Source organism: Dermacentor silvarum, chromosome 9 (genome assembly GCF_013339745.2).
Source record: "Dermacentor silvarum isolate Dsil-2018 chromosome 9, BIME_Dsil_1.4, whole genome shotgun sequence".
Taxonomy (NCBI): domain Eukaryota; kingdom Metazoa; phylum Arthropoda; class Arachnida; order Ixodida; family Ixodidae; genus Dermacentor; species Dermacentor silvarum.
The window spans coordinates 122,012,707-122,040,109 of NC_051162.1; the positions used below are offsets into that span (position 1 = coordinate 122,012,707).

The following is a 27,403-nucleotide window of genomic DNA, read 5'->3' on the forward strand; positions in this document are numbered from 1 at the left end:
TAATTTGGTAAAAGCTTGCTTTGAGCCTTGTCGTCGTGCATAAATCTTTGTCCTGTTACAGCAAAGTGCTTGCAGCCAGAAAGAAGGAAGCTGGGGCCAAGATCGGTCCTCCATTGTACTGGGTGAGTTCACATTTTCGCACACCTAACTATGCTCAAAAACGAAACAACCTTAGCGCATCGAGGAAAAACGAAGAGGGGTCCATGTTCGATAGTTTGTTTTACCATTCTTAATAACTACCCTTTTATGGGCATGCTCAACCCCTTTTACGAATAAAGCATGTATGGTCCAAAAGTTGGTTATTGATGTGGTCTGCGACGCATGTTGCTAACAAGTGTCATACTAAAATTTCACGAAAGTATTTGAAAAGGTTCCCTGAGTAAGAGAGAGAGCAAGGAGAGGAAAGGCAGGGAGGTCAACCAGAAGAGCATCCGGTTTGCTACCCTGCACTGGGGGTAAGGGAAAGGGGAAATAGAAAGAGAAAAATAGGGAGAGAATGAGCACTGAGTACATGTGGGACGATGTACAGGGACACTATGGGCAGTCTCTTAAACCGGTGCACTTCAAATACTGTACTAATGCATGCAAACCTTTTTGGGCCTGTGACGGGTGTAGCCACGGTCCGAGTATCTTTGACTCGGAGAACGCTCTTGAGTCTAGCCGGCTTAGTTTTCCTGAGAGAGAGGCGTTGTACGTCGTAGCGAGGACAGGTACCTAATAGGTGCTCGATGGTTTCCTCGCACATGCGGGAGTCGCACATCAGGCTCTCGGCCATTCCCATACAATGTGAGTAAGCGTTCATGAACGCCACTCCCAGCCACAAGTGGCACAGCAAGGTTGCTTCGCCACGGGAAAGGCTAGATGGCAGTTGTAGCCGTAGCAAGGGGTCCAACTTATACAATCGGCAATTGAAGGCACATGAACTCCATAAAGCTTGCGACGTTTTGCGTGCAAGCAGACGAAGTTCCCTGGCAGTGTCCATCCTCGTCAAAGGTATTGCACGCGTCTGGGTGTCTTCGTGGGCAGATCGGGCAGCCCTGTCAGCAATGTCGTTGCCGACGATGCCACAGTGAGCAGGAATCCACTGGAAGACTATGGTGTGCCCTGTTTCTAGAGCATGGTGATGTAGTTCCCTGATGTCGGATATCATCTGCTCGTAAGTTCTGTGATGTAAGGCAGACTTCATACTGTGAAGAGCTGCCTCAGAGTCACAAAATATGACCCATTTCTGTGCCGGCTCTTCGGTGACGTAGGTCACAGCTGCATGGAGGGCTGCAATTTCTGCCGACGTAGATGTAGTCATATGTGACAATTTGAATTTAACTGCAACTTGCTTGGCTGGAATGACGAATGCAGCAGTTGAGCTGGTAGGTGAGGTCGAACCGTCGGTATATATATGTATGCAATCATGATATGTCTGGTGCATTATTAAGAGCGTCAGTTGCTTCAGAGCCAGCGATGGATGATTGGCCTTCTTGGTGATTCCGGGAATAGTAAAATTCACTTGGAAGGTTCCCTGACTTCAAAATAAACCAGGCAGTCTCAACTTAAAGATTATCAGCTGGATCACTACCATCTAGAAGGCATGCAATCCTGAATTAGTCTGCATAAACGAATGTTGATTTGGATAAGCACAAATAAATTTGGCATGCCACAAGGCGCTGTGCAGGAACCTGCTTGGTTTGGTCACAAAAAAGACAATTAATTTCACTACGCCACTTCATTTACTGATGATTATGATTGATAAATTACTTACTTTGACCACACCATTGCATTGAATAGTGACTTTGACCAAACTTGACATCAGCGTTTAGCGGGAACAATGAAAAATGCAAATACTTCCAAAGCAAAAGAAATAATATTTACCGTAATTAGTTGACCGAGCAATATTGATATTTGAATATATGATTCGTGAAAATGTTTCATTTCATTAGTAAAATAAACAGACTCGCACCTTTTCTCTTTTACCATGGGATAAACATGGCGATGTAATAAATGATATCGCACTGAAAGCACAAGGTCTCATAAGGTGACACTGGTATAATTCAGACACTAATGCTGAACATTTAGCTTTCACCATCCGGGTTACATTCAAAGTAAAATGTATTTTTATTTGAAGAACCTGCCACATGTACTATTGCATTCTGTGCTGGCGCACGCGCAGTGGCACTCAGCCTCAAGAAAGCACATCCCATAGACGCAGTCATTGCCGATGGTTGTTGCAGCGCCAGCTGGCGGTACCAAAGCGCACTAGTCTTTCGGGCTCCAAGATGGCCATCGCGGAGCTGCACCGGAGCTCGGAGGCCGTCCTGAAAATTAAAGCGTTCGACCGAGCACTGTCAGGTGGCACCAGGAGCAGTCCTTTTGAATGTTATAGCTCACAACACGATTGTCCCCATCTGCGACCTGCGATACCGTAGTGGTGCAGGTCGAGGCATCTCTCCTTTATGCCTCTTTCACTTTCTGTCCCTATCTGCGCTGTTCTTCGCGACTTCTACGTACTGTACATTCGTCCTAAGATGAGCCGAATTATCTTGCGTAAGCAGCCGGATAACTATCGGGGAAAAAGTTTCAGCTTGAGCTACAACTGTGCGCCATGAAATAGTCTAGCTACTTCTGCACAGGGAGCTCAGGCCGAACACTATAACTAATAATTGCTGGTATTCGCACATTAAAATAGGGTTCGATGTTGCACTTCCTATGCTACATTTTTCAGGATTTATGGCCTGGAGGGCTATTAGGTAACACTGGCACTTTTTATGCACTGGCCTTTGGGTCCCTGGGGGTTAGTTTGTGATTATGAACAAAAAAGGCTAAATGGTTGGGTATAGCTGATTCGTAACACATTTTATATACCGGAGCAGCCATCGACAAGTCCTGTGTGCCATCATTACGCGCTGAGGCCATAAGGGAAATTAAATGAAAAGATAGCTGTGAGGTCTTACGCTTAGTCGGGTCGGTTTTTACCAAAAAGTTAACGTCTCGATTTCGCTGTGCCGTGAAATCTGAGTAACGCCTTAAATGTGAATCAATGAGTCAGGGGAAATTTTAATTCCCTATGAAAAATATGGAGCTACAAACTGCAACTTCACAAGGGTCTGGCCTCCTACACAGTACGACAGTAAGTGAGCAAGTAGTTGAGATGTATGCCAGGGAAATGTTATACAGCACCGAAAAGAAAACCATGTTGCAAAAGAAACAGATAAACATGCGTAATAAAGCGATTAAAATACCTGGGCGCGATAAGATTCATCCGCGAAACTAATACTTAGGAAATAATAATCAAGAATCTTAGGTTTTGAAACGGTAAAGGGACGCTTAAGAGCAACACTGAGTTTTGGTCTAGTGAAGCATTTCTTCACGTCAAGACTCGGTTTATATTGATTTGGTGAAAAAAATGTTCGTTATTGGGCGATAAAATGCATGGGGCTCTATTTTCCCTTATAAATCAGGTGCCAAGATGCCAACTGTAGTACGTTAATCAGGCCATAGATATTAAATTATATTCACATGTTCAGCCTAATATCGTTGGGGAAAAGTTCTGAAAAATCTGAGGGCGAGTGTTTGTTTCATAATTTATTTTTATTTATTTAGTATACCCTCACGGCCAGTTGGATTACAGGAGAGTATACAGTCAACAAGAAACGAAGAAATGGGCAATAGGTTAAAGTTTACACAATGCGCTTAGCTGCCAATACAATGTCAGCTAATTACTAATAACGAGAAATGTAAGTTTACGCCAACAACAAAAGTATGAACAAAGTATTAAGCAGTATGCAGTGCGTAGTGCAAGTAATCACTATTTATACAAGGTTAGCTAATGCTTGGGTAAAGGCATGGTTATCGTTTATTGAAGCTTGTCTGCAGGAAGGTGGTTCTATTTTTAGGATTTTCGAGGAAGAAAGGACATTGAATGAGTTTTCGGGTTACAAAAGGTAATCCCTACCTTGTCACGATGATCATTGCAATGTGACGTGCGGTAGAGGAATGAGATCATTTCGCGGTGCCAGCTGATGCGGAAACATATGAAGGCAATGCAATTTTTGTTTACCAAATCAGCTGTTAACTACTCTTGAGCAGACACTTTCCAAATCTCACGACGTCAGAAGAAGCTAGCACTAGAACTTCGGGATTGCCTTTCGTTTTTAGAGCGTGGCTCTTAGGTGCCCCTACCTGCATGCGGCGAGCGTCGGCGTAACCGAGCGAACGAGCACAGCGACAGATGAGAGCGGATGCACAGCGCAGCGGGGGATGAAAAAAATGTCAGTTTCGCCCTAAGGGCGAAGCAATGAATGCGATAGCAACACAGCAATGTCATACGAAGTAAGGTGAGCTGCTTTGGTAGCAATATGAATTGTAGTAAACATGAGCTGATTAAGTAAGCAGGTGTGCTGCGGCGTAAGTAGACCGACATGAAGAAAGACTCGATGACCACGAGAAGGCGCGTGTGAAACGGTGGTGTTGATGAGAAGCGCTTCCCGTGGGCAGCGCGTGCGAAGGGACACACCTGTAGTGCTGCACTGCCGATCCGGGCAGCATTGCATGTGTAGCGTGCGTTGGAAAATGTGGCCCGACTATTACTAACTGAATGAACAAGCGTGGTGTGAGCGCGCACAAACAAACATGAATAGATCACACTGAATGACTGCAGACAACGACTGTCAAAACGCTGGCAGCGAGCCCATATGCCGCAGCGGGTGAAGGTACGTGCGGTCTATCGCTTGAACGGAAACTGAGCGGCGAATGCACGGCGCATAAAGGTCAGAGCCGTGTGGAGATAAGAGATGGTGCGGGCGAGCGACGAGCGCGGTTGTTGGCAGAGTAAAAGTGAAGTGTTTGTATTTGTGAACACCACGCTCACGCCAGCAGCGGAAGGCAGCAACGTTTTTCTGACTTCGATGCAGAGTCGATTAAGCAGAGCGTGGTGGTGCGTCCACTCAGTTTTTTCTTGCAGCCAAACTCAGTGCGCGTATTTCTTCCCCAGCATCTACTCCATCGCTTTCCCCGCATTTCAGCCTTCTTACCTCCTTCCCCATTTTTTCCTTCTTGCCTTCCTCTGTTCCCCCATGCCACCTAGAGTGTGGCCTCCGAGTTCACACCGGTGCACATTTGAGGTCCGCCGTTGTGATGTCGCGGACCACGCTTACAGAAACGAAGTCTTTCTAGGAGGCATTGCTTTTCCCTGCAACTGGTTTGCACGGGAATGACGTCACTGCCTGTCCCCAACCTTTGACGTCAAGCTTTGCACTGTCCTCATCATTCTCAATCGTTTAACAGTGTGTGACGAGAAACTTTTACTTTGGTGGTAGCCAAAGAAATGCTGTCGTATTTACTGAACTGAAACGGCGTTTTCTTCCCGAATATCGTAAACGCCTTCGTTTCTTTTCCTTGCGTAGGCGAACGCCGTGGAACCAAGCCCACCTATGTATGACGAGCTGAGTGAATCGACGGGTAGCATACCCTCCATGAGCATACCGACCATGATAGGTATCGACGGCGACACTTCGTCGGCGTCCTCTTCGTCGCTATCCGCTCCGCCGACACCTGTGACCACCTCCTCAGAACTTCCTAGGCACATCGTGCTTGATTTTTCTCGAGTCACCTTCGTGGACGGCTCTAGCGCCGTGGTCCTGAAGCAGGCAAGTGAATTCAGTACCTGATTTTGGCTGCGGAAAATACGCGTTTGCAATTTTACAGGGAGGAAATAAGCAAAAGTACACATTCAAACACATGTACGTAATAATAGGCATGCATATGAAATGCGTACCTCAAAATTATTGTGCGGGTAGCAGCAAAAATGATTACTGTGCCAGATCAATTTGGCTAGCAGTTGGAGAGGTCACCTAAACACTCGAATGCATTTAGTATCTTGCATAATGTTTTTGATGTCGTTGCAGGTACTGAAGGAATACCGAAGCATTAAAATCGGCGTCTACATTGCATGCTGTGCCGGTAAGCTTTCCTCTTCAATCTTGTGTGATTGCAAGCACTAAGTGCTAGAATACTGTCGCGCAACTGTCAGCCATTCAGCGGAAATTACATCACTGTCGTTTTTTTTTCTTTTCATCCATAGCACCCGTATTTTCAATGCTCAAGAAGGGCAAGGTTCTGGAAGAAATTCCAGCCTGCAACTTCTACCCCTCTGTGCATGATGCTGTACTTCATGTAGGGAAACCCGAACAAGAGGTAAGTGCGTGTAATTTACTTTCATTTTTTCCTATTTTTTCTCGTGGTATACAATATAGTACAAAGTGTACTCGTTTCCATTAGTTTGTAACAAGGAATTGCAGAAGGTGCAAACGTGTCAGGAATGTTCGCATTAAATGCGCACCAGATTAGAAAATAGGATTTTCTCGTATGTTCGTTAGCGCATACTCCTGACTGAAATGGGCCGCTTTGGAGGTTTACTTCAGGCAAAAATAGCGGGGCAAGAGTCACGTACGGAGTTTAGGTACGGTCGTTTGGGCACCTATCTTTGCAGGACCGACCTTTTTTTTTGCCTTCAGATAACCGATGGGTTCAAGCTTCGGGCCGACTACCTCCCACCGGCGATTCGGGTGGATCCAGTAAAGAACAGCATTTTCTCTGAGAGCAAAGTTAACTGTCATTTATCGCAAATTTCGCATAACTTTTATCGTTCCTGGTATTTGTCATTTATATTTATCCGTTTCGTAATGTTTCTATAAGGATTTTTTCGATATCTTAAACGGTAACTGATTCAGGGTGGATGGTTTTTTAAACTACGCAGTTCCTGTTAAGACATTTTGTACGCTTGCGCAAATTGAGTGACATTATTTAACCTGATTTTCAAACAGCTGTAAATCTGCAATTCCGTATGGCCGTGCTTGTTTGCTTTGGTTTCTTACTGTCATCGCAGAACCGGAAAAAATGGTAATCAGTACACTGACTAAAATGAAACCATTAATGAATCAATGAAGCAAGGTGCACTAAAAATGTTTTCACCCTTTGGGGCTTATCTTGTTCACGGGTGATAATAGTAATCTATCTTGCCTGAATTGTCTCTTTCTTTAACCCTCTGCGGTTGCTGCTTTTCTGTCATGAGCGCAATCTCACACTTATAACGTACATGACGTTCACGATTTGAAAGTCCCGGGCACGGGGCGAATTTTTCAGTGTAACTTATATCACATATCAACTCGAAAATGAATAAGTGCCGTGGAAGATTTAAATGCGATGAACGTTGAACCTCCTTGAATTCACTGCAGCTAAAAAAGTATAGCAGGGAATGCGACTGGCATTAAAACGTATTGATGTATAGCGCACTTTTGTGGTGGCATATCAAAAAACTTCCTCATCATGCCTCATTTGTAATACATAAGTTTCAATTTAGATCACAAAACGATGCAGACCAATCGAATAACAATATTAAGCAGCACGAAAGAAAAAGCAAGGAAAGAGCAACATGTGGGAAAAAATATTGCATAATATTAGACTGATAGAAATAAGTGCATCTTGCACTAAAAGATAACTGGAGAACAGTGAGAATCTGGTGACAAACGGTCACCAGCAAGAAGCATGAAAATGTAATACCAATGACAGCAAAATACCCATAACACAAGTATTATAGAAAATAATATAGATTAGGGAACAGAAGAATAAAAATATACAGAATAGGAGTAACATCGAGTTGAATGTAATGTAGCACAACTAAGAATATGATAGAGATATTAAAAACTATACGTCGATCATTTCACAATAGTACAAAATTATCTATCAAATATAGAAGACGTGGTTCTTAAAAAAAGGCATTCAAGAGGATTGTTTAAAATAGGCTAGGAAGTGATTCCAAAATAACATGCCAGGAAAATAGGCATCCGTCCGCCTTAGTTAAATTGGGATAAACATCAAAGGAAACTAGAAGTTAGGGCAAATATTGCAGAGTTAACAAACACAACTTCACCTATTTTGTATTGTTAGAATGATCGAATTTTCTGTTTTTGTTTTCTATTAGGACCCGGCGCATACCTCTGAGACCCCGTGAAGGTGAACTGACTGAAGCGCCAAGGCGCAAAGATTCCTTGTTCCTACCTCGGAAGTGGAGACGTTGTACATACAACACAGACAAGCTTCACAAAGGTTAACTAGTCGCAAGGCAGACAATCGCATATGCCAAAGACGTGAACAAGCCTGCTTGACTCCCCACAACCAGTGGATATCATCTCTGCACGTTCCCATTTTTATATGTATATATGATCCATCAGAGCATTTTAACACTCACACATTTTATTCTACACGTGCCGTTATAGTCGGTTCCTCCTGGGGAGGATGCTGTAAATGTCCGAGTACAATAAAAGTGTGGCAACCATGAACTGTCTCACTCGATGCTCGACAACTTTTCTAGAGCGCAGTCTTAGGCTCCCGTTCCTGGATTGGGCATCAACCTCCCTCGGCGTAACCGCGCTGCTGCTGCTGATGATGATCCTTTATCATGGCTCGCACCCACTGAGGGGGATAGGCCAAGAACCGCGCAAACGCGCTTGTGCCACTGCTCGCGCGTTCGTCGTCGTCGTCTTCCACAGCTTGCTCCAATATCGCTAATCATGCTAGCGTTCTCATAGTGCTGCTCCTTCTGCGAAGGCGCTGACGACACTGGCCCACTGGCAGTCGGTACGGTGATTTCGGTCTGAAATTCCTTGCCTCAATATATCGCGAAATGAAAACACGTACACAGCTGCGCTCCAATTTCGCAGTAGGGAGTATTGCAATTGTCGCCATTTTTTTTGTATGCTTTTGATGACTGCGGCGAACTTTATAAAAGTAAGGCAAGACAAAATATTCAGTCTTGGAAGTGGCACTGAGAGAAACGGCCGAACTTCACTGCTCAAAGCAGTGATGCGTTAGTATCAGGATAACTCTAAAATCATGGTTGCTTGTAACATCACGGCTGCTTATGACATAACGGCCCCAGAGATATGAAGCTTGAAACCTCGGTAACGAAAATGAAGCTTATGATAAACTTGCCCCTTTCAGGAGCTCAAACGCCCAATGCGCAGATGCATAGAACTTAACACCAATGCTGAGTATTGCTTGTGTAAACATTTGTTGGTTGTATCACCGGGTTATCTAGGCCGTGTGAAGAAGTACACTGCAACGGGGCTGCCTAGCTCAACCATTATCACCGAGGGACTGCCGAGTCTGCGTCTTTTTTTTTTTTTGCCTTTTTCGTAAATATTAGAAGGTTGCGCCTCGCACTTGCCTTGACTTTCAGATATCGTGGCTTTTGCTGCCATTCAGTGGCAGCGAGTTTATTGCAGTAATCAAATTAGCCAGTGTGGAAGAAGTGCGAAAATTTCCCGTTTTTTTTTGCGGTGCATAAACGAACCAGCGTGAAACAGAAGCTAGCCTCTCCGCAAAGACAGACAGATACGTGAAGGTGCGCGAAGTACAATTATAATAATACTAATCAAATTAAATTGCCTTCAGCGTGAACACATATTAGAGAGACGAATGGCGAGTTACACAGTACCAGAACTTCCAGAATTCATGAAGAGAGTCGCTAATGTTGCCGAAGTGTGCTGCTTTTATCAGAAGCGTTTGCGCTGGACATTGGGGCACAAGTGTTTTAAATCGAACACTTTGCGTCGTAGCACTATTTTTCTTCTTTGCTTAATTAGGTAGTAGGGTGAAAAACTTAAGGCGGACGAAGGAAAGTTGTGTAATGAACTTTAACTACTACCTTCAGCTGCCGGGTTTTCTCCAAAACGATCTGGTGAGGTCAATTTATCGATCGAAGTGTGCCCGAAGCAAAATAAAGACGTTTGACTGAGAAACTTGCCATTACGGCATGAGCTATCTTCCGCGTGGTATTATTGAATGACTGCTTTCGTATTCATGATAGAAAATTACATACGAGCCTCTTTATTGCATGCTTTTTTGGACATTAGAATAGCGTCCTGTTTGAGCCCTCTGAAAGGCCGCCAATTAAGTTGAATTCTTAAAGCGAAAAGATTGTTCTGTTGTTTAGGTCCCTTTGTTTTACGTCATCTCACGATGTTCGGGCCACATAAAGACCGGCTCTGACTCTCAAAGGCGACGTTGGCGTTAAAGTGGTTTGCACCGGTGGTTGATCCGGAGTCCTACAGGTGAGTTTGTTCTTAGTGCAAGTTGCGCGATGCTTCGAAGCGAGCGTCGCAATTGCGTACACTCGTATGCGCTCTGGTTCTTTTGGAAGAATAGTATAAAGTGCAGCATTGAGTTGATATCGCCCTAAAATGAGAGGTTTGCCTGTCATAAGCAGCTCATTTAGAAAGAAACGTTTGGAAATCCGACTGACTCTGGAGCAGAGGAAACCCGGTGAGAAATGGTAAGCAAAAAAAAAAAAAAAACGTATGAGTGAGATATTCATTGGGCATAGCAAAGTAAAATGCTATTGACACAAGATAAGCAATGGTGTATTGAAAAGTTTGCCAGCGACATGAAGTGTCCAGTGCATTTTGTTCAAATAACGGTGATGACCACGTAGCAGTTGGGAGCAGTGACGCACAATATGAGACCTGGAATTTATAAGGAATCCATACTGATTCCGTAAGAATTACACGGAAACATACGGAATTATTGGAACGGCATACAGAACGTTTTAATAGGGGAAGCTGCATTGAATGCGAGGTCAGCCATTCCCAACGACTTTTCAGGGTGGTGTGCAGTGTGCCGAGTACGTGCTTTGTTGAAACGCAAGAAATTCACGAGAAGTGGCGACTTGAGTCCAAAACACGGCCCGAATTGCAATCACATGAAGTCAACCGACATTGAAGTCGGGGAATTCATGCGAGCAGTTAACTCGATCATCTTTTGAATTGAAATATACAAATAAGAGGACCAATAATACAGTGGTTGGCTGGACGGCTTCCGGAGTAGTACAGGGGTAGAGACAAGCTCGTGTGTTGCAGAAGATGTGGGTGAGGCTCTCATCTGCTGCAAATTGTCTATTAGCCCACTTTCATTTTCTTCTTATTGTTACATTATAATCCAAGACATTTCATTACACATATAATTTAGGAAACTTTAATGTGTTGACTTCACGGTGTTGCAACACCAAAAGGAAGCCCGTCGCCGTTCACCTTATTCTTCTCGCCTCAAAATGACACAACAGAGCACAAATCAAGGACAGGTAAAATGAGTTAGCGTAAATGAGGTGTTGAGAAGTAACTGTTAGTCTGCAAATATATGTGTAACAACCATCGCTAATTGGAGTAGCATATTAGTTCGGAGACGCGTACAATGTGCTTAGATATCACCCTTTCCGGAGGTTAGCTGTGCTAGCAATTTTTTGACAAGACATTCATTTTCTCACAGACGCAGGCTTCTTCCGCCACTGAACCGGAAAAGTACCAATGCTATAAAAAGTGGTAATATTATGCCCACCTCCCCCCTTGAAAATACAAAAGAAAGAAAAACAAACGAACTAACAAAGGTATAAAGGACATTGTGAGAGAGCTTATGCATTAACAATGAAGAAAGCCAAATATATATTTGAAGTGCAAGCATTTGAAATGCCCCGTGACAATCCAGTAACGATGGAGCTACGGCCTTGATGCAGGGATGCACGTTTCGGGTAACCTACAGAATAAACCCATGTGTGTCTCGCCTAACTCACTAAACTTATATATTCATTTATTGTACCTTCAAGGCATTACAGCCTTGTAGAAGAGAGGGGAGAATAACAGTTGGAAATATCATAAAGTGCAATTTACCAAAAAAAAAAGCAAAAAGGGAAACTAACACAGCCCGCGTCAGAAGGTGCACACAGAATGTCAAATCTGGGCTCATACACGTCTCCTTTCTACTACACAAGCCCCCATACATACACACACAGAATAAGTATCAGGGCAAAGACATAAATGTAAATGTAAACGCCCATTAGAAGCGTAAAACGTCAGAAAGGGCCCTATTGAATGCTTGAATGAACAAGAAAGAACCAGTACCAACTCGCCTACCTTTCAGTTCTTTCGAATACAGGTCGGCCCGTTGGAGATGACCTTAAGAGAGAAGAAGCGAAGGGTCGCCGACAACGACAGCCGGGTATCCCGGAGACATGACGATCAGAGCATGCCGTCATTGGTTGCCCGAAGCTTTCGGTTCCACGGGCGTTTATGTCGCCTCTGCGGCTGTTTCTTCATCAGCGGCCTGCTCGGCGCAGAGAGTCCGGTGGCACCGAGGGTCGTGTGGAAAAGCGCGTACACGCTGTACAGCTGCGCTGTCATCGCTTTTCTTATCTGGCTGGAAGTGGAATTGATCGCCGACAAAGCTAAACAAGCGGCTGGACATGACGAAATACTCACCAGCATGCTGCGAGTCTTCATGAACATCGTTCTGCTATTCAGGTATGAAACTAGGATGTAGTAAAGGGCAAGTTGAAAAAAAAAAAACGCGTTACGGCGCACGAAGAAAAAAAGAGAAGGATAAAGAAGGGACTATGCAAGTACTGTCTTCCAAGTCAAGGTTTACAGAAAATGTGTGCCCGGTTAACCTCTCCATTATCGAAAAAAAAATAGTTGGCAAGCAAATGAGTAATTGTTAATACTACTTTATTTCACGCTACTGCAGGAGCTCACAGAAACCAAATGGTGGCATAAAAATTCATCGACGATTACGATACTCCCTAATGCGAAATTAGAGTGCCGCTCTATGCGTGTTTTCATTCCGCGACATATTGGCTGGCGCGTACAATCTGCCTCGTGCGGCAGTTTGCAAACGGAGCGAAGTGTGGCGCGACTTCCTCGCTAATCTAAAAAAAAGATCGCGAGAGCCAGCGCGTGGGGCCAGCGCGTGGGTGAGGCGTATGCGCGATTCACAGCAGCCGCCACCGACAGACTTCCCAGACGAGCAGTGCTCGGGCATTTTTGCCGAGCGTGCTTGCGGACGACGCGCGGTATACTCTGGCGCCATCTCGTAGTCATTGTCGCCGCATTACGCTTTTCTTCTCACGATTTCGCCATACCCTCCTCTGGTTTCCACCTCATGGTGCCCTGCACCCTCCTCTCCGCTTTTCTCCTGGCGCCTCTTCGTTCTTGCCGCTTTTTTCATCCCCCTATGCGCTCAGCGTTCGGTGTGTTCGTTCCCTCGGTTACAAGGGACGACGCCAATGCCGACGCTCTCGCCGCAGAAACTGGCGCCTAAGAGCTGAGCTCTAAAAAGCATTTTAAAGGCACAGAGCCGTGTCCACAAGTGCGAACACCAGTTGCAAAACTATATCGTGAGGTTCTCGCAGCCGTTGTGTTTTTTTTAGCGGCTAAGCGGTCATAGCACTACTCTTTGAAAGCTGGGCAAATGGTCATTCAGGCCGATACAAGCACGTGATTTGAATACCTCGGAACTATTCGCTTAGTTGTACTTGGCTTTTAAATAAAAGGTTCCTTCACGCTGCAGACCAGAAACAGAAAGCTGTTTCCACAATATTCACCCAAATATAATCGCAAGTGTTCCATGGAGTACAGTTACCATCAAAATCACATTAGCCCTTTAGTCCCCTCATGTGCACAGCATGGTTCCTCGCCCAGGGTTCCAGGGTCTTTGCCACCAAATTGGCCGTTCGTCTGTGAGCGGCTGAGACTTGTGCTCATAGGACATGGTTAAGAGTCGAAGAGCGGACCATGGCACACAATGTGCTCTGTAGTTTCATCACATTCGCAATTATGGCATGTAATGTCATTCATTGCAATGTCATGATTACTATGTCACACAATGTCATGACATTTGTCGTACAACAAAAATGTAACGAAGGTTGTAACGAATGTAACGAAGGTAACGAAGGTTGCTACAAAATTGCAGCTGCATAGGTAGTGTTTCCATTCTGTGGTGAGACTACCCGTGAAAAAAAAAAAACACTACAATCCATGATTTTTCAATTCCATGAAACACAAAAAACGTATTCCCTGTATTCTACTGGAGATAACTAACTCGGCAAACGTACGTAAATAAGCATGAAATGCTATTTTGGATATAATTACATACATCTTTATATATTTGGGTTAATTATAGTGTTATGTATGGCTATCTTTTCATATTTTTGTCAATAAGATTGTATCTTGAGTAAAAATCTGTTATTTTTGTCACAGTGCTTTTTAGAATGTTTGAATCGCTAATACTTTAGGGTAAGTACCAGTTCATTTGTGTGAGCTCATAGTTACTGCTTGAAGAACAGAGGAACTGTAGTGTCCATTTTTATTTAAAACGTTACCTTCTCCTGGTCAACTTGTTTACTACCCTTCAGGGTCAGAACAGAAACTGAAAACATGTGGTCATCGCTTTCAGGATGGTCATCAACTACCTTTGCATGTCCCTCGGCGCTTCAAAGATGACCGCCTTCTACACCCGAGCATTGGCCTTCGAAAAACACATCGGAATGGCCTCGTGGTACCACACTGCTGCCAAGCGTTTCTTTTGGTCGGATATCTTGCGAGCCTGCCTCTGTATTGTTATCTGCACGGCGTCTATCCTGACTCTTCCCAAACAACCTCCGTACAAGGCGTCGAGTTACGCTGGGAAAAGCCCCCTGACGGTGACTTACATCTGGTTGAGGCTCCTGGCAACTGCCATCCTTTACTTCGTCTATGACAGTGCCTGCATCGTCACCCTGAAGGCTTCATGCGAAGTGCTGGCAGAGTACATGAGAAACCAGCTACGCACGCTCAAAATTTGCTTCAGCTTGAAAGAAACTCAGCCTTTGCTATACGACGACATCTCCAGGTGGGTGATTTTCTGATAGGAACTGACGTGCGCGGGTAATTGTGTTTATATTTACGTATTATGCTGTGTCATGCCTGCACGAACTTTGTAGCATTGCAGTGGTGGTGGGCAGAAGCAAGCAGATAATAGAAGTCGTGAAGATGCTACGCGCGCTGTTGGATTCCAAATGACGCGATGCACGTTTGAGTTAGCGGGTAGCAGCAGTAACTGGTGACACGCGTACGGGATCGTAGGCTGCATTTTGTTAGCGGTCTGTGTCCGGAGGATGATGGAAGACAATTCGTGATGTCTGTCGAGGGAATAATGTTGAGGGCAGGTGTATACAGAGAAAAGTGGGACGCATAATATTATAAATTTGAGACTTCTACACCCCGTGAGTGACAGTTGCACATACCCATTTCGGCGGATTGACCCAGAATGGGCACATATACCTTGTCGCACATACCGAGAAACCCAAGTGTAGGGCACATTAACGATAACATATACTGGAAAATTGAAGTAGCCGTGCTGTGTCATGCGCTATTTCATTAGAGCTAGGTCTGTGCGTTTTAGAGGTAACTGTGAGCCGGCGTTATATGTGCAGGTTTTATGTGCGAGTTATTGTTTCATTACGTAGAGAAACGGTGCGCTTACTGGCGCTACATTCTGGATCAATACTCCGGCCTATATAAGTTGTCAAATTAACGATAAGCCGTTATCTCCGTGAGCCTTACACGGAATCCCGGGAATAATGGAAAAAAGAAGACTTCCATTTAAAACAATGAACACATACGGGGCACAAATACAGTTGTCGCTACGCGTGCAATTATAACATGGCATAATAAGGTACAATTACTCTGAGGCACTTTAAGTGAACTTTTGAGATTATGGGATGAAAAGCGAACTGGTTTTACAATAGGTCATAGAAAGGCCGCTTAACTTATTCCGCCGAAGTGATGTCAAATCAGGCGAGACGAATTATGCGGAAATTTTCAAGGTGGATGAAGTTTGATGAACACGCTAAAATTGTTGCAAAGGCAGCTCAAATCAATAGAATGATCTCTCAGAAAGATGCCTTCGCCGTTGCAAAAAAAAAAAAAGGGACAGCAGACGTGGGTGACCTTGAAGAATGACAACCCAATTTTTCTTGAAGCTGTGTCTTTCCAGCAATTGCAATAAGAGTTTCAGTTGCGTGTGTTAAAACCGGATGCTTTAAAACGTCGCCCGCATATAACGCTTTCGAGCACTTGTTAAAAAACATAAATGAAAAATTTAAATGAAGCTTCGCATATTAAGAGTGCCCCCTAGCCATGCTCCCTAGACATGCTTTTACAGCGTAAGCTGTTATGGGCCCATTCCAATAGCCTTGTCGGTTAGCGATGCTGTCCGCTGCTACCACAGCCGCCGATGTCCGTCGGAGGTATCGCCAGGAATGAGCAAAAAAAAATATTGTCGTATCCCGTCGGGATCGAAGCCTGTCCTCTGCGCGGGAATCAGCTACCCTACCACTGTGCAACACCAGCTAATGCTAGCGGCTGCGGAAATATGCCCTATACACGATATGCGTAGCGTCGTGTATAGCATAGCTTGCACACTTTGCATTGCAGTTGCATATTATAACACCAGGTGGCACGCCATGTAGCAGTAGCGTAGGTTCCGGTACAAGGTAGATAGGGAAGTTTTGAGGAAGAAAAAGAAGATTACGGAGATGTCTACAAAAGTGCTGGAAAGCAAGAAAAAAAAAAACATGTATAGCATACCTGATTAGCAAGGCAGTCACGCCACACTTCGCTCCGTTTGCAACTTGCCGCACCAGACCGATTATTCGCGCCAGCTAATATATCGCGAAATGAAAATACCTATAGAGCTGCGCTCAAGTTTCGCATTAGGAAGTATCGTAATCGCTGGTGAATTTTTTGCACTTTATCCTTCTGTGGCATAATACAGGTTTCTTACTCTAATAAATTCGCAGCAGTAAATAAGTTAACATTTCTACTGATTATAAGCGTTGTGAACGCTCAAGATGCCATAAAATAGACAAAGTGAGGAAGTTGTTGAGTGCATTCAGCAAACCAAACTTAAAAAAAGTAATGAATGAATCGATTAGCTGTCTAATATACTTTGCCGTTCGTTTCTTTCATTAAATGCCCAGGTGCGTAGAGACCGTGCAGGCTGAACGTGTTCACGATAGGTCAACTGAAAGGCGAGGTCAACTGACATCTGGCAGGTGGCCTTGATAGTGTCGAGCTCCTGCGCCTTGCTCATACCATGCACCGGAGTCTACGACATCTGCAAAGATGGCGCGCTGATGGAGCGGCACTACAGCGTCTTGCTTTTCGGCACTTGGACGTGGTATGAATTTGTGACGCTCACCTTGGCCAGCCAATCCCTGGTAAACGCGGTAAGTGCCAGCACTGCAAAACGAATGCGTTAGTAGTGAAATTGATTACTTTTAACGAGATTACTTTTTACAGCGTTATGACTCCAAAATTCATGGTGCCCCCTTCTCACATGGTGCCCCATGGCGCCACCAACAAAGGTTGTGGGTTCGATTGCCTTAATAGCTGCACCTTAATTAGGATAGCGGTAATTAAGGCACTCAAGGACCCGCCGTGGTTGATTAGTGGCTATAGCGTTGGGCTGCTAAGCATGAGGTCGCGTGATCGAATCCCGGCCACGGCGGCCGCATTTTGATGGGGGCGAAATGCGAAAACACCCGTGTACTTAGATTCAGGTGCACGTTAAAGAACCCCAGGAGGTACAAATTGTTCCGGAGTCCTCCACTATGGCGTGCCTCATAATCAGATCATGGGTTTGGCACGTAAAACCACATATTTTAATTTTTTAAATTAGGCACTCGAACCCTCGTCCTTTGTTGGGAGTCGAATCCACGACCTTTGGTGTTGATTAAGGTGCAGGTAATTAAGCTAGAGATAATTAGGACACTCGAATCCACCACCTTTGGTGGCAGAAAACAATAGGAAGTAACAACGCATTCGAAAGAAAATGTCAAGTAATTTAATGAATGTCTCGTGAGCCTGCAGGCTTCAAGAGAAATTCAGGTATTTCAACCGACATATGCCTAGGTTGTTTTAATTTATTATCACCATGATGGCAGTTATCAGCAACCTGCTATATTATGAGCGAATGAACAAACTTTGTTTTGGTGCTGCTTTATTGTGCTCATGGTGTTATGTTTTTTAAGCCGGCTACTAGACAAAGTCCTCCTCCAGCGATCTCCACTTGTCCATGTCTTGCGCTAGCCACCTCCATCCTTTGCGTAGAAACTTCGTCTCTCGGGGATCCAGGTACTCCGATAAGCTTAATTTTGCTTAAACCCTTCGGTTATTCTAGTGCATTATAAGGTATATGCAGATGTAGATCCTTATTTGAGTGGGCCATGCCCACTCTGAGGATCACCCAACAACCGGGTAGTTCTTTATAAAAAAAGGAAACAATGTTCTTGAAATAGTTATGTTAGAATGAAAAATAGATTTTCGCTGCACTACTTGAACTGTTGAACTCGACTTCTTCCTTGTCTCAAACCGAACCTCGGCTACCCATGCTTGCTCTCTCATCCGTGGTGCCTACTTCCTTCCTATACCTTAACATAAGCGTTTATAATTTTTTCGTGCCATTGTTGGCTCCGCAGACCTTAAATTTCCTTAAAAATTATTTTTCATCCTTCGAATTTCAACCGGATCATTACCTTGCTGGCATATTGCTCTGATTATTTATTTATTTACTTATTAGTTACCTGCATAGCCCCGTAGGACATTACAGCAGGGATGTTACAAACTTAACTAAATACACGAACAAATTATTTCAATGCGCGGGAAAAAGCATCTTTTTGCATATTTTTACTTTGAAGGATATTGGTAGCATGTTTTGGACTACTTTTAAGTACCCGCCAAATGCAATACGTCGTATTTTTAATCGTGTGCAGGTTTCATTCTTAGTGTCTGTGACTGTTCCGTTTTGGTAAGCGACGTCTGGTACTGCTCCGAGAGGACGATTGCCAATTACAAACAGTTTCTGCTTTGACCAGGTTCCATTTGATAACCAAAAACTACTCGGAGCTTCCAGTGTGACGCCTTGAAAAGTAACCGACCCGGGTTCGGTTAGTCTGTGTGTTGTAGCTTCGATCCTGCAATATTTGGATGATGAATAATTATATACTGATATTGAAAATGTTGTCTATATAGGCTCTCGATTGAAGTGGTACAGACATTTGCTTTTCTTTAAAACAGGGCTCAGCAAATATTATCGGCCAGTTTGTCGGCACAGAATGTAGCTATTTCTAGAAAATTTGTATCCATGCATTACTTTATGCTTTTCTTGAAGGTAAAAAAAAACAAGGAGTAAGAAACTGTCATTCGCAAACTAGACGCATGTTTAAAGCGACAGTGATCGAACTCTACTACAATTAGTTTAGTTCCATTCACAACTGTTAGCCCCTGTTAACTGAGGAGTTATTGGCCAATTATTTGATAGCAAGGTTAGCTTTTTTTCTGAAACTATCACTCTGCCTAAACTCATACATGGTAAAACTGAAAATGTTTCTGAAGTTTACGATTTTACGAAAGTTGCGTTAAATTTTACGAAATATAAATTCTATTTGTGAAATACGGTTCACTCGTTCGAAATCGAACCTTCTCTTGAGAGTCTTGTGATGGCTAAAAGCATGCTAAAGAAATTACATTCCTTCGAGCAAGTTTATACAGAGAAGTTACAAGCAGGTGACAGAAGTTCCTGAAGCAGGTGAAGTTGGAAACAGGAAAGTGGTTGAAAAACTTCCTCTGGCCTAAAAACAATGTGTTGCTTGTAATGTTTCGGCTAGCTGCTCCAAGTTTGCTGTTGCTTGCGTGCTGCGTCTGAAGTTAGTTGACCGTCAGTAAAGTGCGTATATATCTCATAAAATTTATTGCAGCGTGATCCCCCCCCCCCCCCCCCTCCGTCATTGTCGTGTCCCAAAATTATTTACGCATTTCAACTTCACGGTTGGCCGGTATGCTAAACTTGACCCGCTACGAAAACGCTGCGAAGGTAACATCCACTATGTTACCTGCAAGTCACATAGTGATGAACTTTTCAAAGCCAGCTTTTAATAGAGTTGTGAACGTTTCAACAGCGCATTAACAAAAAAAAAGCATAATCCATAGAATTATTGAGTACGAGTGAATTTCTCGGTGCGAAAAAGGTGACCTTATGAAATTTACACCTATGCTTTCAGGCTAAGGAAGTCAAGGATTTCTGCAAAGGTCTTCGTCGTATAGACGACGACTACTGCAGAAACGAAGTGAGTATAGGATTTGGCAAAAGTTTTCGTCGTCTCGTATCTTCACATTGGCTGTCGTATTTTTGTTTTTGTTTGGGTGTGCTGTGTGTGCCGCACTACATTTTTGGGTTGCGTCTTTCTACGTGGAGAATAAACTGCTGATTCCGTGCAACAAGGCACTCAAGGTAACCCTTGAGATTAACGGTTAGCCTGCTAAGCGAAAAGATGGAGTTGACGGTACTTTGCAACACTGTAAAGCGCGTTTAATCTGGAAACTGCTCTAACAACATGAACAGCTGTTGTCTAAAACTGTTATAGTGAAATAGGACACATCAAAACAGCTAATATAGATAGGCTCAGTCCTAATTTCATTCAATATTAGTACGTGATCATTGCTTGTCGTTGCACGGGCGCCTTCATAACGCTTTAGCATTAAGCGTTACCTCAGCCGTTCCTACATGTAAGTGCATGGAACCGAGGAATAGCTTCTCTCCGCATCAGCTATATGGAACTTTTTATGATTGGTGTGTTTCAAGAAAGTAAAAAGTGCAGGCTGTCAGACATAATTTTTCTTCGTTTATATTCCATAGGTTTTTGTAATGGTCCAACGTCGCCAAATTTAAAGACATCTGAAGTATCAAGTTTACGATTGCGTGGCTCAGCAATAAAAGATGAAAAAAGGCATATCACAATTATGGAATCAGTACTTATTGAGAAATTTGAAGTGTACTAAATTGAAGTATTTCTCATCAATTGGTGATACACCATTGAATTGAAAGTAGGAGTTTTGCATCTGACCCCCCGTAAAAGTCTAACAATTTGACGTGACCTCAAGAATGATAATATATCACATTTGCCTCCTTCAAATTATTTAACATATGCAGGTTCCAAAACTGCGATATCTGTTTTTAGTGCTGAGCTGTTGATTTGTAAGCTTTGTGCTTCAGTTGTTTTATTCAATTATAGTGGACACTCCAAGCGAATTGTTAACGTCGGCGTCGCCGGGAGGTTCCGTACATATTCAGGTATACGTATGCTATAAGCCATGGCATGAGATATGCGATGGCAGCTATCATGCGGCATATTTATTTATTATTTGCAATACCTACAGCGCCCAACGGGCATTATTGTAGGGGGGAGTACAGAAAAACGGGAATAGGATCAATCCGTACATGCATACTTACATACATACATACATGCATGCATACATGCATACATGCATACATGCATACATGCATACATGCATGCATAATACATACATACATACATACATACATACATACATACATACATACATACATACATGCATACATACATACATACATACATACATACATACATACATACATACATACATACATACATACATACATACATACATACATACATATATGCGGGTTATATTGCTGCACCATGCACTCTATCACTAAAGTTGATGATACCATATGTCTTATGTTCTAGACAAAATTATTCCTTAGAATTTTGAGAATGTCGGCCTACAGACTTACGTCATGAAACAAAACATTGACAGCGCATGCCTGATATCTTAAATCTTGTCAGACATAAATATCAAAAGTGCGAAACAGTAACAGGGCTCAAACCTGAAAATGATGTGATTTTGTAGGCGCGGCACTTCACCCACGCTTGGATTGACCTAGAAAAGAGGTTTTAAACATTCCTCATACGAAGAAGTGCTGGTAGGGTCGCTAAAGAGGACGTTGGCTTTAATTGTTAAACATAAATGAAATTGTGCGATGGCCGGATTCAGAGGACCTCTAGCACAACGGCTCGTTTTTACTTACGTTTACATCAATTCAAAATGTCAGTACTGCTAGGAATCTTACATTTGGTGTAATATTCTAAGATGTTGCTATCGCATTCATTGCGTCGCTCTTATGGTGAAACTGTGATATTTTTTGTAAGTTGCTGGTTTTCGCCAATAGTTGGTAAAAATTGGAGGACCCAAACCAAAATTGAACGTCTTACAGTCGCTATAATTAGGCTATCACTCTTAAATACAATACACCCATTCAACTCAGTTTCGCGGTGGTCTAATGAGTTCATTTCTGCGTTTTGCATGTATTTGATATAAAGAAATTCGAATTAGCTTCGACGTAAACCTTCGTCTGCAAACACCATTTTGCCTAACTTATTCATTCAGCTTGCGCCTGCGTTTACGCTCATTGTCGTAGGACTTAGGTACGTTTTAGCGCCAACACCACTCTTAGCTCTGCCATTTACGGCGCTCTTCAAATTTGAGAACGCGTCAAAAGCGCGAGAGTTGGAGTTCTTGTAAATCGTATCGAAGGTTACAGGTATTACGCGTCACCTTACCGTCTTCGCTTGGTAAAAGGTGAAACTTCGCATGTACGTATTTCTTTGACTCATGCAGTTGAACGTACTGTTTTTGTTTGTTAGTGCATTTTGCTTAGCATTCTGAAGTTTTTGCGCATATTGTGGATTTAAAGCAGGCTGCTATGCGGTTATTGCAATAGTAACAGAAGTTAGGCGTGTTGGCACGGTGACACAATTTTGTTGGAGCGCGAAAGGACGAAGACGTAGACGAGATACACAGCGTTGCGCTCATCTGTGTATCTCGTCCACGCCTTCGTGTTTTCGTGCTGTAACAAAATGATATGACGTGGATATTGCTGTACTGTTGCCTTCGGCGACCTTTGTGCACTGTGGGGATGTGGGATTGGTCCATCTGTCGTAACGCACCTTTCACCACACCCACCTTTGCCACTAATGTACATAGCTTGTGGCATGTACCAATGTAGTAAAATATACATCAATTCAAGCTGAATCAACTCAAATGTCGTAAATATAAGTTCCGATGTAGCCTGTTCATTTTCTACTTATTTTCAGGAAGTCTTTTGCGGCAACCTGTGAAAAGTGGCGTCGTCCTGAATTTCATTTTTCCAGGTCGAGCAACTTCACGACTCAATTGATCCGGACGATTTGTGTCTCAAAGGAGCCGACTTCTTCCAACTCAAGATGTCGCTGCTTGTATCTGTAAGCATATTTTAGCATTCGCCATTTTACCGCTTCAAAATTGACGCCTCTTGGAACAGCTTTTCCAGGAGTAGGGTCCGTTGAACATTTGCAACCTTTCGCCTGGAATAAAAATTAACTTGCCACCATTTGTAGGCGCTAATTATAGCAAACGTACTGTTACATTCGGGGCTGTTGAATTTTCGAATGGCACATTATGGTAAGTCAGGGCTGTGGCAACTCGCATAATTGGATGAGGGTTAGCGAAAAGGGAAATTGTTCTCTTCTCAATCGAAACACAAAGTTACGAAGAAAATCCGCAAGGCAGGAGAACGCCGAATTGATCAATTAGATCAATTCAATCTGTTGTATGCTACCCTCCTGCTTAGCTCAGATGGTAGAGCAACCTCTCCGGAAAGGCGTTGGTCCCGAGTTTGGAACCTGCAAAGGATAATGTTTTTCAACTGCGGAACTTCCTTTCTGAGAAACCTGTATGGTTTCCTTCGTAGCTCTGTGCTGTAGTCAAGGGGACAGCAATTGTTCCTTTTCAGCATAACATTACGTAATAAGCAATTAACCTCTTTAAGACCGTTCATGAAAGAGTTTTTTTCTTTAAATTTATTCCTTACTCCTAAACAGTCTGTAGTAGTTGTTCTGTGTTGTAATTTGCTAGATGTTTCTCATTTTCTTCAGCATTATGGCATTATTAGCTGCGTTTATATTCTCATTTTTACTGCTAATTAGGTTGCACTCTATTGATGCGACTATTTGTATTTATTTATAATCGCTGAATTACTAAGTTACTATTCTAAGTTCTTCAAGTATTCTAAGCTATTGAATTACTAAGTTCCCTTACAATTACTAACTTTCACCCGTGTCTTAGGAAAACCTTCTGAATAAATGCCAATGTATGTATTTAATACGACGTAAATAAAGTGTGATTTGATTTCAACCTTAAAGGATCTAGTGGGGATCTGGCGGGTTCCAGTGTAGAGACGCGCTTTTGACGCGCAATTGCTAATCGACTGGAGAAGTAGTGAGCGGACGTCGATGAGAGTCTAGCAAGAAAAAAAAAAGAGACAGGCTACGGTGTACGCACTCAATAATTTAACACTCTTATGGGCGCATAAAGGATGCTGAGTTGGTTGCTTGGCTAAGACCGTATTTCTTAAATGGTAAGATCGACTCATTGACAGCGTTAATGTAGTATTATTGTGGGTGACCTTTTGCGACCAATTAAACATGCTACATGCGACAGATGACACCAAAAGTGCACGCAGTAAACATTAAAAGCTCTTGATGTGAAACTCTCGCGTCAGATATTTCGGTCTCCACCTGGTGGTTATAAATATTAGTTTTCAACTACAGCTTCTCTCATGACTGGTGTAGTTTGAGGTCGCTATCGTGTCGAATAGACATGTTCATACCCGTTCATTATAAAGAGAAGGCTGAGAGGTATACCCGTATTAATGAGAGTGTTAGCTACGGGACAAACTAGCACTCTTATATCTGCGAACACTTTTAGTGGGGGTGTGGGAAGCTGCTTGCACGGCTCAGCGACACCGGTTTGCTGGACAAACGGTGGCTAAATTAAGCGTTAACGTCGGGTTTCGCCGGGCATACAAATTGCTACCAAGCTGCCAGACTGGACTGCCCTGGAACAGTACATCGCAAGAATGAGCAAATCAAACACGTAACGCTGAGGGGGACTTGTGATTTAGACTATGTTCAATTGAACCCGGTGTCACGGCAATTGTTTCTTATACAATCAACATCACCTTTTTCACTGACAATGACAGTTACACGCACCAGGGGCGAATGCAGAAAAATTTAATGCCTAAGTTCTATTGGCTGGACGCCAACGTTAATAACATTAACGGCATCAGGATTGGTCAAAAATCATCTTAAAAGAACTTTAACAGCTTTTTGTGAACCTTGGCAGGGGACTTTTCATTGGCCCAGCTCAATACATATCAGCTTATTCATGTTGAACCAGAAACTGCAGAGTTAGTACGGTATTCTTCTTTCGGACCTTGCTTGGGGGGAGTAGGACACAACATAAACTTTTCCAAAGCACATTAGGAGTGGCGCGTAGGTATACTAAGAACCGATGTGATCGCAGCTCTGGTGATTCTTGTCCATGGCTACGGTTTCATCATAACTGCATATTCAGTGGTTAAAAAACAACCCGTAACACTGAAAATAAATGTACACCGTGCTCTTTATTTGGAAGTTTCATTAAATCAAACCAACATAATGGTATGTTAAAGACGCTTTGCTTGCATGCTTCTTTTTTTTTTTCGCAGATGGCAGCGTCAGTGATTACGTACACCGTAATCCTGGTGCAGACCAGTCAGAGCTTCAAGAATTAACAGTTCATAGTCATCGACAACCTTCTTCGCAGCTACTTCGAATAAAAATACAGAGGACGTTTTTCGGAGGCACTCGTTGTTCTGGAGAATGAGGCGAAGAAGGAACATGTATTTTGCTTACAGCTCTATTGGTGGTTCCGGTTGTGTTCAATTGCGTTGTCAGTACAGGTTCAAATAAATGAAAACTGGCTATTCGTGTGCAGGTGCAAGCTTTCTTTTTTTCAAATAATGTGAAGTCGGTTGACTAGTTCATAAGGATGATATTATTTGAAATTATCAGCTGAAGGTTTCTTGCCATAATTATTCTGTTGGAATTTCACAAAAACAAAGAACTGCCGCAACCGCATGGTGATTAAGAAGGCAGCCACGTTGAAGTGAGCAGAAGTTAGAGAAGCTAGAGTCATTAACGGTTAAGCAAAGTTCATGACGCAGTGTGTGCGTTTGTTGCTTGTTTCTTCAGAGGTCAATGGCGCAATAGATATTAGGATCGTACGATGGCAAAATCTGTTCTATAAATATTCTGACATCGAACAAGAATGCGGAAGCCGGGAACACGCTTTTTCATTTGGTCGCAGAGCGGGCATTTCATCGCAAGTATTTATTCTACGGTAATTTATTCTTCCACATGGCTGTTATTTATAAATGGCACGACAATTCTGTTCGGGGATCCCACAGCTCGAAAACCGAAGGAAAATAAATCGACACATGTCAGTGTGTTGCATGGATTTAAGGTTTTGCTGTGCTCCAGAAGTATTCAAACTGTCGGCGAATCCTACAGCACCACCGGCTTTGTTAAACTTCCAAGAGCCGAGTTTTAAGCCGCGCGCTGCTCTAATATGCGCCGAGAAAAGCCAGCGCTTCCGGGAAAGGAAGTATTTCATTATACACCAGTTCTTTTTTCTTGCTCCTGAATATTGATCTCTTTGTAGAGCGTGGTGTAACTTAATGCGTTGACGCTTCATGTGTGGGGCGGGTTTCAAAGACCTCCGGAGAACACACAGAGGCCATGAACGGTAGGAAACTGCCTACCTTCTAACTGCGGGATGAAGCAAAATAAACAAATAAGCAAAGATATTAAGAAGAAGCTTTCTGTGTAGATTTGCGTAGCGAAATTATCAACATGAACTGAATTCCTGAAATTGCGCCCGAAAATAAATATTTATGGAGTGAAATGCTTAGCGCCACACTCGGTCCTTTCGAATCTAAGCAAGACAGAAGTCTACAGTAAGATAAATACTTCGAAATATTCAGTGCTCCTAAAACATGTATTTGAAGCTACTGTTTCGACAAAGGGACTTGCCTCGTCAAGGAAAAAGATAAGTTTCCTCGGCAGTGTTCATATATATTGCTCGCCCGCCCTTTGTGGAAACGCACAATAAGCTTACGCGAAGAGTAAGGCGTGGGATTGAAAAAAAATGTGGTTGATCCCTCTTATATAGGAATCGGTATAGAACACGAAAGTGAAACGTGTCTTCACAGAAGTAGTGTAATGTTTATTGCACATTGATATATAATGTCTATTGGTGTTTTGTGGCTAAAGCGCCCTTAGGCGTTGATGCACCCACGCTGACGCCTGGTGGCACGTCTCCTCCATCACGACTACCAACGTCGATGACCATGAGCAACCGTCGTGCATATGGAAGCTGCACTACGCTGCACACGCTAGCACAACGCGAAAGACGAAGCACGTAACTGACACACTAATACAACGCGCAAGACAAAGCAGGTAACTGAATCGTCACCGAGTCAAATCAGCGCGTACAGCGCGTCGTAATTGCAGCCTCCGCGATCAACTTCAGAATCATTTTCAGAGCTAATTGCGGAGGCCACGCTCCGCTGTGCTGAGTACGGTGAACGCCACTACCAACGCCACCTAGGTGGCGTTGGTAGTGCTTTTTGATGCCAGCGTCCCTTCGAATGCTGGCATCGAGGCGTCGTAGTGCTGAGACCACCGAAGCGTTCACTGTCGGTGCGCGTTAGTGTCATAATGCAGTACTTCTCTTTTCTGCTCGTAGGCGGCGGCACCGCCCCGAGCAAGAGCGCGGGTACACGGAGGAGTGTTAGATATATAAGG

At 43.4% G+C, this 27,403-nt stretch overlaps 1 protein-coding gene and 1 pseudogene across 1 annotated transcript; both read left to right on the forward strand.

Annotated features, from left to right (window-relative positions):
* Nucleotides 1-8,324, forward strand: part of LOC119464220 (solute carrier family 26 member 6-like) — a 64,525-nt pseudogene extending 56,201 nt beyond the window's left edge.
* A 5,948-nt stretch (nucleotides 8,325-14,272) lies between these two features.
* Nucleotides 14,273-25,511, forward strand: LOC119464966 (uncharacterized). The gene is made up of 5 exons (XM_037725824.2): nucleotides 14,273-14,706; nucleotides 16,838-17,086; nucleotides 19,919-19,984; nucleotides 22,889-22,978; nucleotides 25,264-25,511. The coding sequence occupies exons 2-5, from the start codon at nucleotides 16,994-16,996 to the stop codon at nucleotides 25,327-25,329; spliced, it is 315 nt and encodes a 104-aa protein (XP_037581752.1). The 5' UTR covers nucleotides 14,273-14,706; nucleotides 16,838-16,993; the 3' UTR covers nucleotides 25,330-25,511.
* Nucleotides 25,512-27,403: the final 1,892 nt, after the last annotated feature.

Coding starts and splice junctions, on each gene's coding strand:
- LOC119464966 (XM_037725824.2), top strand. CDS start 16,994: ATGGAGCGGCACTACAGCGTCTTGCTTTTCGGCACTTGGACGTGGTAT. Junction 17,087..19,918: donor GCCAATCCCTGGTAAACGCG/GTAAGTGCCAGC, acceptor CTATGCTTTCAG/GCTAAGGAAGTCAAGGATTT. Junction 19,985..22,888: donor ACGACTACTGCAGAAACGAA/GTGAGTATAGGA, acceptor TCATTTTTCCAG/GTCGAGCAACTTCACGACTC.